The sequence below is a fragment of the Elgaria multicarinata genome, chromosome 4 (assembly GCF_023053635.1).
Source record: "Elgaria multicarinata webbii isolate HBS135686 ecotype San Diego chromosome 4, rElgMul1.1.pri, whole genome shotgun sequence".
NCBI classification, from domain to species: domain Eukaryota; kingdom Metazoa; phylum Chordata; class Lepidosauria; order Squamata; family Anguidae; genus Elgaria; species Elgaria multicarinata.
Genome location: NC_086174.1, coordinates 99,685,069 through 99,701,001, shown reverse-complemented (window position 1 = coordinate 99,701,001; position 15,933 = coordinate 99,685,069). Strand labels below are relative to the sequence as shown.

The 15,933-nt window shown below is 41.8% G+C and overlaps 1 protein-coding gene across 1 annotated transcript in view; it reads right to left on the bottom strand.

Moving 5' to 3' along the window:
• Window positions 1-15,933, bottom strand: part of MMS22L (MMS22 like, DNA repair protein) — a 106,849-nt gene that overhangs the window by 22,425 nt on the left and 68,491 nt on the right. The window contains exons 16-19 of the mRNA XM_063124862.1: window positions 10,387-10,574; window positions 6,333-6,483; window positions 2,246-2,388; window positions 50-192 (exon numbers count right to left, since the gene is read on the bottom strand). Coding sequence (XP_062980932.1) covers window positions 50-192; window positions 2,246-2,388; window positions 6,333-6,483; window positions 10,387-10,574 — 625 coding nt within the window. The remainder of the gene's footprint in view (window positions 1-49; window positions 193-2,245; window positions 2,389-6,332; window positions 6,484-10,386; window positions 10,575-15,933) is intronic.

Sequence of the window (15,933 nt, the reverse complement as noted above, 5' to 3'; positions counted from 1 at the left end):
GCTGTTTCTTCACCTCATTTCAAAACCGGTATTTTAAGAAATGCTGTACCTTAATGAACTGGAAAATAGCATCCTTAGGATCTTGTTTGTAGACTGACTCATCAACAAGAGCCTTTGAGAAGACAGCTCCTACTTCTGGTAGCTTAAGTATCAGTCTTGTGAGTTCAGACAGTTGCTCCATGTAAGCCTTATCTATTTGTTATCAAGAGAAAATGGAATAATTTGAAATGGCTCAAGAGTACGCTCCTTTCTTCAAGGAATTTAAAACCATACAATTAAAATTAAACTAAAACTGGAAATCATAAGATATCAAGAAAAGGTAGGAAACATCCACAACCCCCCTACTTTCTGGGGAACATGATCAAATCCTGACACTACTACTACCAGTGTTGCTCTGGGTTGCTCACATCTACATACAGGGTGTTGGATCTCAGGCCCGCAGGTCAAATCTGGCCTGTCGGGAGGTCAAATTTGTCCCTCTGGGGTTCCCCAGGTGGATATGCACCCTGCCCCGACCCCACCCTCCTTCCCCTGACCACTGGTAGTTTGGTAATTTCCCAACTTTTGCATGTGTGTTTTCCCCAATCTAAAAGGTTGAAATGCCTCTTCCTGGCAAGAAACACTTCACGCTAAAACATGCTGGGCCTTCTGTCATTGATCCTGGCCCCTTTCTTTTAGCCCCCCCCCCTCCCCCAACCACCAGAATGCAACCCCTGAGCGCGTCTCCAAAACTGACTTCAGCTCTTGGGCTGAAAGAGGTTCTCCACTCCTATGTTGAGTTGAGTTCTGGTTCTGCCAGGTCCAAGTCATCAGTCCGGTTCTTTTGGTAATCGAGACAAAAAAAGCCACTTGTGCAAAAAGATGGATGCAGATAGAAAATGGATACAGAATATATACATGCAAAGAAAGTTAGCTTCCAGCTAATCAAGCTTTCTTTGCTGGGTGTTTATTGCACACACATCCACACCCATGATAGACAGAAGCCGTCCCTTTGAGCCAAAGCAGGTTCTCCGGGCCAGTTGTGCAGTTCTCCCTGAAGCGAGGCTAAAGCATCAAGTCTCTGAATTGGATCTTATAGGTTCCTCTGCTCAGATTCCTGCCGCCTGCCCTCTGAGGAGCAAATGGGCTGCATCCCTCCCCATCTCAGAAGAAGCGGGGGGGGGGTCCCTCTTGCAGGTTCCCAAAACATCTAAACTTGGGAAATTAATTGCCTTCTAGTGCCTCATTCGGAGTGAAAACCTCCCAGGTCATCCTGAGATAAGACTCTGTGAGAAAAGGATGACTTAACGATGAGAGGCCCATCCGGGAATGAGGCCTCCTCTTGTCTGCTAAAGCCTGCTAAAATCGACTCATTGTGTTAGGCTATACAGGTCTCTTAGCAGCATTTTGGAACTCTATGAAGTCCTTATTTCTGTTCACTAACAAACTCACTACAACCCTTCAATAAACATTAAAATAGGCAAATGCTAGTCAAGGCCAGTCCATTGCAGCAGCTTGTCCACTGCTGGAATCAAACAAGCCTATGAGGAATGGATAGGCTTGTTTGATTCCTATGCCAGGAATGCATAGTCAAACAAATCACTTAGGGCACAATCCTGTGCATGTTTAGACAGAAAAATGAAATCCTGCACCTCCAAGAATTCCCCAGCCAGCATGGCTAGCTGGGAGTTGTAGAACTTTTCCTATCTAAATGTGCATAGGATTGCACTTTTAATGTAGCTTAACTACTCTTTCACATATTTTAACCACCCTCTTCTCATCATAACCACTGTAGTTTAAAGGGCACATTTCCCCTCCCCACCCCGTAATTACAGAAAATACATTCTATTTTCAGCTTGTAACAGTAAACAAAGAAAAGAAAAAGAAAAAGTATCCTCTCCATGGTGAGTTTTTTTTTAAAGCTATTTGAATAATTACCCTGTTTGTTGCATTTAAGCCATGATTTAGTTAACTTAGCTCAAACACATTTCAGAGCAATTTTTTTTCCAGTTGGAAATATAGCTTGGCAATATTTTTGTTCTTGCTTTCAAACAAACACTTACCTTTAAAAGAACAACAATAAAGCAATTCATTATTTACATGCTTGGTAAAATTTTAAGTATAAAGCAACAGAAGGAGTAATTAAATGAAACAGAAAAAGGTGGGAAACATTTTGCATGTAGTTGTATGGGTTGATCATTCCCCCCTCCATCCTAAATATAAACGCATCACTGCTGCTACTCACATATTTTAGAAGCATACTTACCAGCTGTTTGCTCGGCATCCGTCCTGACCAAAGTCTCAGGAGGCTGATTGATAAACATCTGCAAAACGCAGCGAAACCAAGACTGTACCAACAAGGCTTGGTAAGACGCCTGGCCCATACCAGTAAGAGTTTCAGACAGTGCACTGCAGGGAAGAAGGGCAGTACAGGAAAAAGAAAAGCATGTTAGGTACACCATTTCTCGTCTCTTTTCATAGACAAACTCTGCGACTGCCATCTCCAGGGAATGTGCTGTAGCCACGGTGACAAAGAATATCATGGCCTTTCCTTAAACAGGCCACACCATTCCCCTAAACTAGTATTTACTGTAGAATGAAACTTCAGCAAGATCTAGGCTGTCCTTTTTTGACTCTGAAGCCGTGTTCAGATGATCAGGGGATAAAAGAAGCCACCGTGGCTCATGCAATCACCATCTCCCTAATTACCCACAACACGGGTTACCGTGTCATCCTAAACCGGTGAGGTGCACAGCAGGGGTAGCTTCTAACCCACCCCTACAACAAGCCGTGGGCTATGGGGTGGTTTAGAAGCCACTCCCGCCACACACCTCACCGGGTTCAGATTTCATAAGCAGCACGTCCAGGGTGGAGAAAAGGAGCCATGGTGGCTTCTTCCTCCCCTCTGATCATCCGAACCCAGTCACAGTGTTTCCATGTTTAGTTCAACCAGGAAAAATGTTCAACGTAGAAAAACTTCCTAGTTCAACATAACTTCGTAGTTATTTCCTAGTTCAACATAGGAAAAATTCTATACAGCTTGTTCTGCATGACTAAATGGGCTGAGAAAATGAATAGATCTACACTGCAACCTAACTGTTTACAGAAAAAAATAATATTAAGATCTAATGGTCCTGGGGCAGGAGAGTGCAGAGGGGAGGGAGGGCTAGTCTCATTGCACAATGTTTGAATTAAACCCATACATAATCCTACTGGATTCAAAATTTACATTTAGTGACAAAAACAGAACTTCGTCTTCTCTCTCTCTCTGCTTACATTGCAGACCAGGGGAAGGGGAAGGGCAACTTTTCCATCCATTATCTCGGGGGTAATCTGTTGGATGTAATCCGCTGGGGGCTGAATGCCAGTAGATAAGGCAAAGTGGGTGAGCGCCCTGCTCTTTCTATTACTTCCTCTTTTCTGTGATAGCCCTCCCTCTCTTTCCAACATATGCCCACTCTTTCTTCCTCACCAGCCAGTGGGCGGCCAGGGAAAGGGACGATCGCTCTTAGCCAAGCCCTGAACTGACCACTTGCAGAAGGGTTTTGGCATCACTCCTAAGGGCACGGGTTGCCTGCCCCAACTGTAGAGGTTGTGGGAAGACTAATGTGGGCAATATTACTTATATCACTGGAAGATCAGAAACATTGTAAATGATACTGGGGTAATTTGTATTAGTTGTCACTGGCTTAGTTGAAGACATATTCTGAATATAAAGACGTAAGAAGTTACAATGACAATCTAATGAAGAAAATGTAACAGACTAACAAGTGTATCACGCCACAACCTTTTGTGGACTACTGTTCACCATTGGATGCATGAGAGTTACAACCCTATGACCCATTCAATGAAATATGGTCTCCTTTTCTCGATTACATCAATGGTACAGATGTGACATCCAACTCTGGTTTAACTAATCTTCCTTTGACCACAGTAAATTGAAGGAAACAAGCTCGGTTCGGCATCTACAGAAATCGTGAGGTCTCTGTTTGTGTCTTTATTAGAAACGCTGTCTGACTAGTATGTTTTTATATATATATTTAACTTTTTTAACTGCTTTGTTAAATAGAGTTTAATAAATACATTTATTAAAAAACAAAACAAAACAAAACAACAACAACAGCTGAGTTACATCCATGGTGGTGGTAGTAACAGTGATGTCAGAGGAAACTGAAATGAATAAAATACAGACAGTGATAAATACTTTATATTATGCAGCCATTTTCTAAACGACTGAGTGTCAGCACATAATTTTGCAATCGTGTGTTGATTAACACGATTTAAAAAAACCCCAAACCCCTGCACCCTTTGTCCCTACTGAAGCCACAAGAAACAGACTTTAATCTTTTGATGAGCTGTAGTTCTGCTGTTTCATATCATAATCCGACTTGGAAGTTCCTTAGATCAAGAACAGCTACCTTAGTCAGTGACAGAATGTCTTGGGAGGCTGAAACGTTTCCCCATTGGTTTTTGAATACTGCTATTTCTGATCCATATCCATTATTCTTTTGTACAGAGACTAGCCTGTTTGCCCCATGTAGAATGCAAGTAGCGGACTGCTGGCAAACAAGGGCAAATGCCACATTCCAGGTGAAGACCTTTTTATTCTCCCAGTATTTTAACAGTCTCTAAATTAATTTTAACTTGCTGTTTTAAATTTGTCTTTTAAATTTGCATTTTTGCATTGCTGCTGTTTTTATCTTGGTTGTGCTTTTATATTGTATTTTATATTATGGTTTTATACTGTTGTTTTATACTTCAATTGTCTTAATTTTGTAAACCGCCCAGAGATCTTCAGCTATTGGGCAGTATAGAAATGCAATAAATAAATAAATAGATAATTCAAAGAGGAGCAAGTATCGGAAGCCCTGTAATAGTGTTGCCAAAAGACCTGAGGGCAGAGCTGGCATTTGAGTCTGCCTCTGTCTGGTTCCTGTGTCTGTACATTATATGGGTCAGTTGTTGCTAATGAGTATTGTTTTAGGTTGGGTGGCTGTCTTGCAATAGATACAGATGAAGTGTAATTCTGATCTTACTGTTTACAATCCCTCAGCCATCTCTTCCCCACTCACCACATACACATGCCATGCTGGTATATATTCTTGTAACTCAGGTCTGTAGTTCACAAAAGTCTATGCCATAATAAATTGGTTAATACTGAAGTCACAACAACATTCTTTGTTGCACTTAGTGCAACAGACCAAGATGTCTAACCCTCTGGAAAATGAAAAATCTATTACAATATCAAACTTAGAATCAGGAACAAAAGGCTTGCATACTAGCAATGTAGGAAATGGCTTTATACCAATCAGGTCATTGGTCCATCTAGATCAATACTGCCTGCAGTGACTGGCAGCGGCTCTCCAGGGTTTCAGATAGACTTTTCCAGCCCTGGATTGAACCTGGGACCTTCTGCATACAAAGCAGGTGCTCCATATCACTGAGCTACAGTGCAGGCAAAACTCCAATTAATGTTAATACTCTGGACATGTTCGTACATGAACGTTCTGTGTCTTCCCCCACTCTGTTTTCTCTCACCTATTTTAAGTCATGAACGTAGGCTGAGTGCTGGAAGGGATCTTGTGGGTCATTTAGTTTAACCAGCCACCCTCTGGCAATATAAAGTGTGCTTGACTGATGCATGTCTAACTTATTCTTAGTTTATGCCATTTAAAAAAATGTATTTTGAAATCTCTCAGAGATGTTCGGAGATTCCACAACTGCAAGTGTTACACATATTTGAATTCACATCAGTCGAACGACCCAGAATTAGACAGGCTTGTCAAGATATCTGCCTCTTATGCATGTTCCACAAATGGTTTGTACAATTGTCAGGTGCAATGAGACTCCAGTTGCTAAGCCATCTTAAAAACGACTAATGGAAGCAACGAATGCTACTGTATATATTCAGTACAGGGAGTTCTACATTTAACTTAGAGCGCAGGCTCCAGAGAACTGTGAAACTTGTTCTATCAGATCAAGGGTTTTTTAGACTTGTTTCTTGAAAAGCAGCCCATCCATGGCAATTGGTACACTGATGGGAGTTCTCAGGTAGTTGCTGAAATTGCATGGGTGTTCAAAGTAGGAAGTCAAGAATTCCCTTGAGCTACTGCAAGCCCCATGCATGGACCCAGGCAACTCTATCTGTCCCAGCCAAAGCCCACAGGTATCTTATTATTCATTCATTCAGTATTTCTTTATAGCATGACTTGGTTACATTTCCAAGAAGCTTCTCCAGGCATCGTACAAGAAAATTGCAATAACACACCCACCCACCCCTCGATAAGCAGCAGAACAAAACAGAAGGCAAGCGAACGCCTGCTCATATTTAGCCAAGGATTTACATTGCTCACCTGTTTTGTATTAAGTGACTGAGATATCTGGAAACCAGCTGGGGGCAAACCATATCATCCCATCCAAACAACTGCATCATGGATAAAACTGGTTGAGGCTGAAGGTCTAACGTACATGTGCTGGGCAAATCCAACGCCAGTAAAGTAAAACCTGATATTTTGAATCCAAACAAAACAAAACAAAAGGATGGAGGAAAGGGGTGATTCAGGGCAGTAGCATATTCCTGTCTTTCTATGATCCCTTTTCCTTACATTTCCCCCCCCATTTTAATTAAAAGGTAGCAAACCCCCCCCACCCACCCACCCAACATGAGAATGGCATGTACAGCACAGTGCCAGTGTTTCAACTGGAGCTTGGAGGAGCTGGTTGAATCAGATGGTGCTGGGAGGAATAGTTGCTCCTCGCAGTGTCATCTGAGCCCCTTTCTCTGTGCCTCTCCCGGCATGGAGAAAGGCAAAATATCCGGGTGGAGGCAGCAATGGCATCAGTAGGTGTGGTCATGCCCACTGATATCATTCAACGTAGCCTTTTAAAATGTGTCGTTTTTACTGTTTTGGATGCTCTTGTTTTTACCGTTGCAAGGTTTTATTGTTTTAAATCATTGTACACCACCTTGATGACTTTTTAGCAGACAGGGCAGTAAATAAAAGTTAATAAATAAATATTATTTGGCTTGCAGAGGGCTGGAGGTTGCGGGGAGCAATTTGGCCCAACACCACGATATAGTTCTGTACTTCTGTGCTAGAGGCAGCTTGAAGCTTGAGCGGAACTCCTGCTGTGGGACAGGCAAAGGGCGAAGAGGTGACACAGCTTATCCCTTCTCCTTGCCAGGCATTTTCCCTGCTCAAAATCCATCTCACCCAGCTGCTTTCCCACCTGCTGGGGAAGTTACACGTTGGTGGGGTGGGGTAATAAACTGGAAAAAAGAATCCCAAAGTTACATGCAATGCGCTGTTTGTTCAACCATGGTCCCACAAATCAGGAACTTCACTTTGGCCCCTTGTGCCAGACTGTCACTTCTACTTATTAGCAACATTTACTCTCTCTCTCTTTTTTTTTAAAAAAGCAACAACTTTGTGTGAGGGTTGGGGTTCTGCAGGATATAATGGCATGTTACAAAAGAGGTTCCTCACCCCAAGACAGGTTGAAAAATCCCTGCACAACGGCATTGTTATAACACTTACTCATTAATTTATATTTACGTATAATAGTAAGCAACTTATACTTCATTTTCACTCCCCTTAACTGCTATATTATATACATCACTATATTCTCAGTGCTTATGTTCACCAATTATGTTGATTCAAATAGCTTGCTTTTTTATTTTAACAAATATCTAAAGAAAAACAGAACAGCCTTTTTAAAAAGGGTAGCAGGTTTCTGCCCTAGCTTTGTGTCTGCTTTCTATAAAACATCTAGGAAATGGCAGAGCATTTCCTTTCTGCAACATTCTTTTCCATTACCATTATATCTTAATTATGGCAAAGCTGCTGAGGTTCAAGGGGTCTTTCTTCATTTCCATTATTGACCGAGTCTTTGAGAGCTCATAAACTCAGTTCTTAATTCATGTTGGGGTAAAATACATTTAAATTCAAATCTGTCTTTTCCAAATATTATTTAAATGGATTCAGTGTGCCATTATAGCTAGACGCAAGCCTCGTCAAATTGAAATATGCAGTGTTACTATATAGGAATTTCATGGAAGGAACGGTATCGTATCAATATACAGAAAACTGGATCAGATGGGCACAGCTCCACGGAAGTCAAGGATCACCACTCCTACAGTTTACTCTCAAGATGTTATTCCATCTGCTAGGAATTTTGAGTGGCATTCCTACAGTGCAGGGCTCCAGAAGAGAGGGCGTGGTGTTTTTTGTTTTGTTTTTGAATCGTACTTTCACGCAACGCGTTTGAAACCTTGTTTGATATATTGTGCAGAAAAACATTTGCGAAATGAACATTATTATAACGCGAGAGAAGCACCAGGCAGGGAGTGAGGGTGGGGGCAGAATCTTGTAGAAGCTATGGACAAACTCATTTAAGCACACAGAGAATATGCATCACATTTAATATGATGAAGCATCAACCATTAACCTTGCCTAAGCTCACATTTCAAATGTAACAAATGATACCAGGGTGGAAAGTGCCACTCAAGTTATGGATCTAGAGCTACTGTATTAATGAAGTGAGCACTCCAGAGTACTTTAACAAGTTGTGTGTGTGTGTATCAACATTTCCTCCATATTTTTTCAACCATTCCCATTCAACATATAGAAAAGAAATTGCTTTCGAAAAGAAATTCAAAGGAGAAGAAATTTCAGAGAACTTCTCATCGGTTGTGTTCAGGGGTCTTGTGTTTACCTTACTTAGGAGGTGGCGGATGAGTATGTGCAAGTGTCCTGTCTCTCATCGTACAGTCTTCTCTCTGGCAGCTTGTAGCCTCCTTGGCTTCCCACACGCTAATTAAAGCCCAGGGGAAGACATCCTGAGGTAATTCCTCCCATAGAGCTCTTTCAGATCAGAAAGTGCAGGGGAGCCTGGGAGGCTGCAGAGCAATGGAGAGATGTGTAATAGAAAGAACACACAAACACACAGCACCCTCAGCAACCTCACAGCGATTAGGTAAGGTCAAAAACAACACCAAAATAAATTCAAAATAAATTACAACATGCCTGGAGAATGAGGCAGAAAACTGAAAGCCTCTTTCATGGGAAAAGAAAACTTTCTGGAAATTGGAGCTGCTGGCCACATTCCCTCCCCCACCCACAATGTCCCAGAATGCTCCTAAGTATGGAGAATTGTGGAAAATGCAAAATGGGAGCTATGCTGCCAACACAGTTGCTGCTGTTGCCGCTTGCAGGGGCCGTGCATAAAACCTCAAATCCAAAAACGCTTGGGGGGGAAAGAAAGAAGCTGGTCTACAACTCTTGCCAGTGGTGAGACATACCTGTGAGAAACTGTAGTGTCCCCCACTCCCAATTTCAAAATAGGGTGGAGAATTTTGAGAGGCCATTTGCGAATAGCTCTGACACACACACACACGCTGAACATGCCTATAAGATCATGAGCACAATGTGCAAATGATTTCTACACTATTAATTGTCAGCTTCTAGGATGCGGGCATGGATGTGCCAAGGACACAGAGACAGAGAGCACAAGTGCAGCACAAACTAGACCTGTGCATAGACAGCCTCTCAAAATTCTCCACTCTGTCTTTGGGTAGAGAAATTAGGGGGACAATTTCACCAAAATTCTGCCGGGGGGGGGGGGGGAGAAATTCTTCCACATCACCACTGGCAAGGTGTTTTCCAAAGGGTTTTTGTTTTGTTTGCACTACCACTGCGAGTGGCAACAGCATCAACTGTGTTGGCAGCCTGGCCTCCATTTTGCATCCCCCACAATGCCCCATATACCTAGCATCACTCCAGGGCATTGAGGGGAGGGAATGCAGCCACCACAAACAATAATGGTGAAGAAAATATGGAGAAAATTCTGAAAACTGTCTTTTTATTTCTAAAAAGAAAAGAAATATATCAGGAATTTCCTGAAAGTTTTATTTCCCTATGAAATGGGCCTCCATTTTTCTGCCTCATTCTTGGGGAAGTTTATAATTTATTTTGAAGGTGTGTTGGTGGTGTTTTTGACCTCAACTAATCCTTGTGAGGTGGCTGAGGGTACTGTCTATATTGTTCTTTCTACTACGCATCTCACCATTACTTTATAGTCTCCCAGGCTGCCTGCACTTCCTGATCTGAAAAGACCCTATGGGAGGAATAAAATTCCAGGATGTCTCCCCCTGGGAAGTGCAGGAAGCCAAGGAGGCTACAGGCTGTCAGAGATATGTGGGTAAATGAAAGGCAGGACACACACACACACACTTCTCAGTCATCTCATAAGTAATGCAAGCACAAGAACCCTGAACCAAACCCATGACAATTTTTCTGAAATTTCTCCTTCGAATTACTTTTCGAAAGCAATTCCTTTTATATCAAATTGAATGAGAATGGTCAAAATTTCTGTAGGAGAAATTTTCGGCACAGCACTAGCACAAACCTGCAGCTGTATCTGCAAGCTGAGGAGGAGGAGTCTGCAACATTCTTTGGCTCTTCAAGTACGGAAAGAAATTTCTCCAAAGAGCTCTGGCCACAGCAAGGTGGTGCTCTTTCGCCACTGACAACGGCTGTGCATTTGGACCTGCACTCCCCGTAGGCAATCCTTGGCTTAAATGTTGATGCACAGTCCTAAAGAGAAACCAAAGGAATGTTAAAATTCAGTACGGAGGGAGATGGGGCAGCTGAATTCCTTAGGAGTACATGAACAGTTTCTTTACAAGAATTGAAAGATCATTTTCTGTAATTAAAACCTTGATGCAAAGACATTTATGCATACGAGCTATTTGATGGATAAATGATGGCATATTAAGCACCATAAAGTTAATGTTAATTACTAATGTCAACCATTAATTATGCACCTCTTAATGTGTCAGGCCCAAATGAGAAACAGGCAGCTCTAAAATGAACGTGTGCATTTATCAACTGACAACTAAGCCTGCATACAATCCAAAGCCAGGTCTTCTATTATTCTTTCATTTTGTGTGCCAGGAGTGGAGAAATCAGAACAAGCTCAGAAATATACGAACACCAATTCTCTTCTGCAATGCATTTCCCAGTGAAGTTTTATTTTTGAAGTCTCCGTATAAACAAAAGAAAACCAAAATAAAGACCAACACTTTTCAGGGATGTTGTGTGATTTGCTTTGGCACCAGTGGCGGAAGGACTAAAGTTACTACTATACACACCATGTCAGTCTTTTTCAGAGACATTCCAGTGGCATGAATTCAATAGCCCACTCAATTTTCTTTGATTCTGCTAGTACCATTCCTACTACTTAATCTAATTTGGAAGTTGTGACTTTCTAAAGGTTCAATAGAGATGTGTCTGTAGGGAATCAACGTTCTTAAGAGAAATGGGTGGGAGGAGGGGCAGGAAGCATTAATAAATTTGTCTGGCAGTCTAGGATACGAGGCATTCCTGCTCCTGGATGATCAGCTAAATAACATGCTTATTAAAAACAATCTGTAGCAACGTGCTATCATTCCTGCTCCTATTTATCTCCCAGTCAACTCAATTGAGATTGTAGATTAAGGCACAGGCAGCATTATTACATTTTCTTTATTAAATTCTATAAACAGCAGTGTAAAGTCAGAGTCAAGGTATTTATAAGACAATGGCATATAACAAGGACAGTAAGATGTCTCATAACCCTAATTTTGCTGGCAGGCCATAACCAGGGCTGAAAACAGAAAGGAGCATTTATATTGGTGAATTGCATCCCAACTATTCAAGGAATTACTCTAAAAGAATTCAAACTGAAAGCTAATAACCATTTAAAAAGGATCTTTTCCACCCATATTGTGTGTTATGTAAGATGGCCAGAAATCTGTGGTAATTTGCTGAGGATTGTGGGAACTTGACCAACATTTTTAGGCTGCAGAGCTACATAAGCCATGCTCATTTGTGTCGAGGGGATGAAGCAAAAGGAAGAAGGAGAATCCACCACATTTTCCTCATTGATTGAAGGTTATATATGTTCCTTGATCTGCCCATCTGAAGCCAACAGTTAATCCTGACTGAAAGAGAAGAGAGGAGGCTGAACTAGATGTTAGTTGTGTGCTTTCAATTAACATGCTTAGTTTTTAAATTTTTTAATAGCAGCCCATGGTGTGGGGGGGGGGGGGGAAATCAGTCCGGATGGAAACCTGCGTTTTCTTCAAAACCTCTATTAACCCCAGGTGGTAAATTTCCATCAGCAGCTGCTATTTAAAGTTTTAAAACTATGGCACATTAATTATACTCACAATATTTATGTCGCATATAGCACAGCCCCCAGACAGTCCAACAAAGCTTAGTGACCCCACACCTTTGATTATGAATTCCATGTGTAGGGAGAGTTTGAGAAGGGAATGCATTCATAAAAGCAATCCCTTACACACATCCTGTGCAACCACAGGGAGGACAATATTCCTCCATAATATAAACCACACAATACTATACAACAAAGACCCTGTTCAGACAGGGTTAAGCATTTTAAGCTAAACATTATGGCTTAGCGTGTTGTGTGAACCATGACTTAGCAACGGGGTTCAGACAACACGATAACCAACTGTGGTTGTGGTTGAAGTGGTCAACAGTTGGTTATGTGGCAGAAGTTTTTTAACCAATGGTTGGTTATTTGACCGACATAACCAATGCTTTGAAGAGTTGGCTATTTGTTCCACAGTTAGTTATTGTGTTGTGTGGAGGACAACGTTGGCTATTTCCTCAGCCATTGTTGCTTATTTCCTCAGCCACAGAGTCTCAAGGCAAGAGTGGTCAAAGCAGCAGCTGCTGCTCTAATCCAGCCAGCAGGATAGATTTTTGGTAGCAATGGCTGATGGGATATTAGTGGGATGACAGAGCGGGGGAGAGGGGGGATGAGTGAGTCAACTCAACGCTGATCCTAATCCACACCACAGTTGATTATTATCATGTTGTGTGGGAATATCTCCTAGTTAAACAACGGTTGAGTTGATTACTATCTCACCATTGAATATCATGTTGTCCGAATGCTGCCAGTGTGTTTTGTGAATCATGATGGCTTTATAAGCATGGTTTAAACAGGCTCACTAACCATTTGCTGCAAAAGAGTTAGCATGACTTAGTGTTGTCTGAACAGGCCCATCGACTCTTCGGGCACCTTAAACTCTAACAAATTTATTCTGGCATAAGCTTTTATGGACGCTGCCCGCTTCATCAGATGTAATTGATAAATACAACACAACTTCAGCATTGCAAATTCAAGCACAGGGTGTGGAAATTCTAATGAAGTCAATGGGACTTACTTTCAGTAAATACATTTAAGTCTTAAAATGCAAACTGTCATCCTAATTATGATAGAATAGTCAAAATACATAAAAATACACTGTTTCTCTAGCAGAACTAAAACATTTCCAATGATTAAAAAGTAATTAAATGCTCTTATTAATTCAGCATTTTTCCAACTTGGTAATTACTTAGCAGTAAAAGGATGCAACACACCCATTTTAGGAAAAGCAGAAATACAAAGTGTAGGGTAGGGTACTAAAGTGCCTTATAACGTGTACACACAGACTTTCCTAGTGACCATTTCAAATTTCATCCTCTCAAACTACACAGGGCACCATTCTGGAGGTTTTTCCAAACTGCAAGAGTGATTTTTTTTCAACAGGTATGAGAGGATGCTGTAGGAGGAATTTCTTTTTTCTTTTTTAAAGTCATTGTGCACACAGAAAACTTAAATGTAACCCTTCTTATTTTGTCCACAAACTGATAAATGCTTATTCATCAGTATTTTATCAGAAAAAGGATACCGAATGGTAGATACCGCTTTGAGGCCCAGTATTGGGCAAAAGGCGGGATACAAATATCATCAACATCATCACCACAGTAAATCAAAGGGGCATTATCACAGCACTGAATATGGTTTCATTTAAAAGAGTATGTCACGCACACCAGACGTGTTACCTGTTGTCAGCTCTTAGCATATGTAAATTCAAGATTCCTTGCAAAACTTTGGTACTTTGTCATATGTCTGGCAGGCAGACAGAGAGTACGAGGCTAAAAAAATCTGAACCAAATGAGACACTGCAGACTTAAACAATGTAGCAATCAGGTGGCTCCCACACAAAAACATTGCCTGCTTGGGTGAGGACGGGCAGTGCAGGAGATGGTAGGTAGATGGTGGTAGCAGCAGGACTCGCAGGGGCAGCTACAGATCACCATGGATGCCACAGCACTCTCGGGCACCACATTGGAAACCCATGTACTACCATGTAAAGCTCAACACCTGCATCAGGTAGAGAGTCACAGTCCAAATGCTATTTTGAAAGCCAGGGCCTAAGTAGTCAGACAGCCTCCATTGCTCTCAAGCATAATACGTGGATGGCAGCTCCATGGTCGACGCAATCATTGCCTCACCCAAATTGTTCAGCACCATTTTTTAAAGGCCAGAAGCACACGCATATTCATTCTCTCTCCCCCCACATAAGACTGTGCCCAGACCAGATGTGCATGAGCTCTCTCTCTCTGTCTCCTGGAACCTGCTCTCTCCTGGAGCTTGCTCTTGTCCTAGCCACCATGGGGATCCAAGCATAGGGCTTAACAGATGGCCCTGTCTGCTCCCTTTCCATTCTCGATCTTCCCTCGAGATGCAGCACCAGCTCGGGAAGGTCTTCTGCCTGGGCTTCAGCAGAGCTCTGCACTGCACCAGGGCAGGAGAGATCCAGACGGCTATATTTACAGGAACCTTGGCAATTATTTTAGGAAATAAATGAGAATATGGGGTGCAAAACCACTCGGCCCGAGAGCCAAATTCATATTTGGAGAAACTCTCTGGGGTCACATTACAGTGGTGAGACTGAAGGCCAAAGAGCTGGGCCCCAAAATAACCGTCTGCTCCCAAACCAGCATATTTTAGCTTAAAGCTGGGAAACAACCAAATGATTGGTGTACGGAGAAAAGTACACCAGGGAAGGACCAGGGAAGGGGGTGGGGCCCTCTGGAGGGACAGACTGGGTAGCCAGTAAAGCTAGATTTGGCACCTGAAGTTCTGCACCCTATCCTAGATGAGTATACATAACATATTAAACAAACAAACAATAAGGGAGAATCTTGCAGGTTATCTGGGTTTCGGAAGCATTCTTGCATAGTAAGTTAGCAAGCAAAATGTTGCACATCCTCATTGTTACCGTTACGAGGAATCTATGGTGGTAGATAAAAAGAGATTCATGCAGTATATCATCCCCAACTGTTGTTTCAGAAGATATCAACAATCCCCTACTCAGATTGCTGTCAGAAACAAGCAACAGCAACAGAGCTAATTTTCTGTCATTCAGGGACAACTGTAGGCTTGAGAAGCCTAGAGCACTGAGAGATACACTTAAAATACACACACACACGGAACTGATGGTTTATGAGATCAAAGCCACCATCAACAACGTGAACTCTGCCTGGTCACGTTAACAAGAAAATGTTTTACGAGTTCCACCACTGGGCATCAATTTAACAAGTTCCCACACCAGCTAAGCTGTAAAACTGTGAATGTAATTCATTTAGTGACCTGTGCACAAGGGGGAAGCAATATGTAGGTGAAGCGTTCCACAGTGACAAAATAAATAAATAAATGCTTTGATTTGCACCATTCAGATGATTGAACAAAGAACTTCAGCAATCACTGCCAAAAGCTTTTATCACCAAATGCACTAACCATTCATTATTATACAAGTGAAGCCTACTGATTTAGAGACCTGTTTAATAAAATAGATGCAATTGGATAAATATTACATTTCTATCATGAACACAACTTGTCCATTAGGTTTAAATTATGGGCATGCGACATGTTTAGGATGATCATCATTTTGAGCAGAATCCATTTCACTGTACTTTCTCATATCTTTCAAATGTACACATGGGAATTTCACACACATAGGTATGAGATAGATAACGTGCTTTTCCCACGGTTAATCTGAAATGTTGTCGAACACATTACCTGTGCCTTCTGCTATTATCTACCCCACTGGAGCAG